At 37.1% G+C, this 2,576-nt stretch overlaps 1 protein-coding gene across 6 annotated transcripts in view; it reads left to right on the forward strand.

Annotated features, from left to right (window-relative positions):
* Positions 1-2,139, forward strand: part of RAPGEF4 (Rap guanine nucleotide exchange factor 4) — a 323,726-nt gene extending 321,587 nt beyond the window's left edge. For all 6 annotated transcript variants that reach the window (XM_017538228.1, XM_017538229.2, XM_017538230.2 and 3 more), the window contains one exon: positions 886-2,139. In XM_017538228.1, the coding sequence (XP_017393717.1) occupies positions 886-1,013 (128 nt within the window). In that variant the 3' untranslated portion in view covers positions 1,014-2,139. The remainder of the gene's footprint in view (positions 1-885) is intronic.
* Positions 2,140-2,576: the final 437 nt, after the last annotated feature.

Raw genomic sequence — 2,576 nt, forward strand, 5'->3', positions numbered from 1 at the left:
AAAAAAAAAAAAAAAAAAAAGCAAGATCTGGCAACTCTAGGCACAGATTCCCCTGTGGCAGCAACATGCAGCAGCCAGGTCATTGCTTCCGGAGAGACCTGTGTTTCCAGTTCACCACCTTCCAGTCTGCCTTTCCTCATTCATGTATTTCCCTGTGAGGGCTGAGTGCATTGGCTAATCCTTCAGCCCTGATCTTCATGAAACTGCTTAACCTCAGTTGCTCACATGCTTGGGGTGTGCATCAGAATAGAATGGTAGCTGAGTTTGCAGAGCAAATAGCATCAAAGAATCAAAGGTCCAGCAAAAGTCATAACTTCAGCCTGTGAGGTGGGTTTTTTCCCTGAATATGGACAGTCTCTAAGAGCATACAATCTATAGTAATGCTGTATACTGTGTGCAAGTAAAGAGGGGAGTCAGGACTCTGCTCTCACTGGCTTGCTTCAGTTTGGCCCAGATGTTAAGTGCTTTTGTGAAGGGCTAATGAAAACTGTGTCTTTTGACATTAGTCTTCATCTGGATCAAAGGAAGCAGAGACACAGAGTCTGAGATACAGAGACCTCTGGAAAGGGAAATAATTTTAATCTGTAACCAGGGGCTATCAGACAGATGCTTCCCTTTTAATTTGGTGCCATTTTTTTTTTTACAACATGCAATGCAAAGGAAAATGATCAAAAGAGGTGATTCCAGGGAAGAAAAGAAAATTGGAGGGTAGGAAGGAGGAGATGGAACAACCAAGTGGAAACACTTCAATGACTGTGGTGTGTTGAAAGGTCTTGAGGGAACCCAGGAACCTACGATAAATGTAATAAATAATTGGAGAAATAAGGCTGTGTCTTATATGCATATACTATGCAATGCCAATTCTGCCCCTTCCTCTTTCAACAGATCCTGATGCAGCTCAAGCTAATAAGAACCATCAGGATGTCCGGAGTTATGTGCGCCAATTAAATGTGATTGACAACCAGAGAACTTTATCCCAGATGTCACACAGATTAGAGCCTCGGCGACCATAGACATTTCAAATGCCCAGAGCAACAGTTTTCTCCAGTCCACAATCTTTCAAAAATGCCATTTATGCCACTACTGACTGTATTGCCACTAGAGAATCCTACAAAACAAGCAAAAACACACCCCGAGACCCCTCAGGGCTGCATTCAGCCCCCCAGCTACCTGGCAAGAGAAGGAATTATTTGACTTGCATAAAGCCTACACACTCTAGCTTAGGAATCCCCAGTTTGTGATTATCCTCTTTCATTTCCACTTGTGCCATCTTCTTTGCTGAAGTATTGAATAAGGCCCACGTGAAGAGTTTGGTAGAAATATCCTTGTCAAGAGAACTAGCAAGCCCCTGACATTTTTTCTAAGAGTGTGTATGGGATGAGATGTGCTACAAATGGGATAGATTTGGATAGAAATTTAACTCAGCATCTTGATTTGAAGCATATGATTGGGGAAGGTGCTGAGGAACCTATAGACGTCCAAATTATAGGTTGTATTCTTCCATCTTCATAGTCTTACCTCTGAAGGAATAGAACCTGACCACGTTATTCTAAAACATTATGGCTGTTTATGTAATTTAGGGAGGACTGGTCTGTAATTTCTGAATGATATATAGAATAATATTTATGTTTACAATATAGCTTTTTAAAAATTACAAATCAGGATTATATACATAAGAATTCCACTGAGAAATGCCAAGGTTCTTAAATTTGCCAGCATTAAAGTAAAAAATAACATTTCAGAAGAGCACAATATGCACAAAACATTTTTCAAAATTGAAATATTTTCCTGGGCATTAAAAGCCTTCACTATTGGCTACAAATTTATTGTACCTGATGAAAAAGTATTTTTTGGACTTAAGTGTCATTACAAATATCTTAATTTTCAGCAATTGTTTTGCACTTTCAAATAGATTGTAAATAGTTCATTCAATCAATGGTATAGAGTTATTTATTTGCTACCTAATAGATATTGTGCCAAATAATTACTTTTTATTTATTTTATTTAGTACGTAATTTTGAAGTACATTTTTTCCTGTTTTCACAATTAGACTACATTTAATGTATAGGAATTGTATGTATGTATATCTTCTGTAAATAACATCTAGTATCTTCACTAAATATAATTGTTGACAAGAAATGATTGTGTTCTCAATTCCTAACATAGGAGAGGGATAACCATTTGGTATGGTGGGGTATTGGATTTTTTTAATGACACAAAATTCACACACTATAAAATGCATTCTTTTAAAGTACACAATTTAGTGATTTTTAGCATATTTGCAAAGTTGTATAACCATCATCAGTATCTAACTTCAGAACATTTTCCTCATCCCTAAAAGAAACTCTGAACTCTTTAGCAGTCATTCCTCATTCTCTTCCCCCTTCAACCTCTGGCAACCATGAATCTGCTTTCTTTGTCTATACATTTACTCAGGATTTTTCATATGAGTGGAATCATACAGTATGAGGCCTTTTGTGTCTGGTTTCTTTTACTTTGCATAATGTTTTCAAGGTTGACCATATTATAGCTTGTACTAGTACTTCATTTATTTGTATGGCCATGTAATATTCCAT

The sequence above is a fragment of the Cebus imitator genome, unplaced genomic scaffold (assembly GCF_001604975.1).
Source record: "Cebus imitator isolate Cc_AM_T3 unplaced genomic scaffold, Cebus_imitator-1.0 Scaffold110, whole genome shotgun sequence".
In the NCBI taxonomy this organism is placed as follows: Eukaryota; Metazoa; Chordata; class Mammalia; order Primates; family Cebidae; genus Cebus; species Cebus imitator.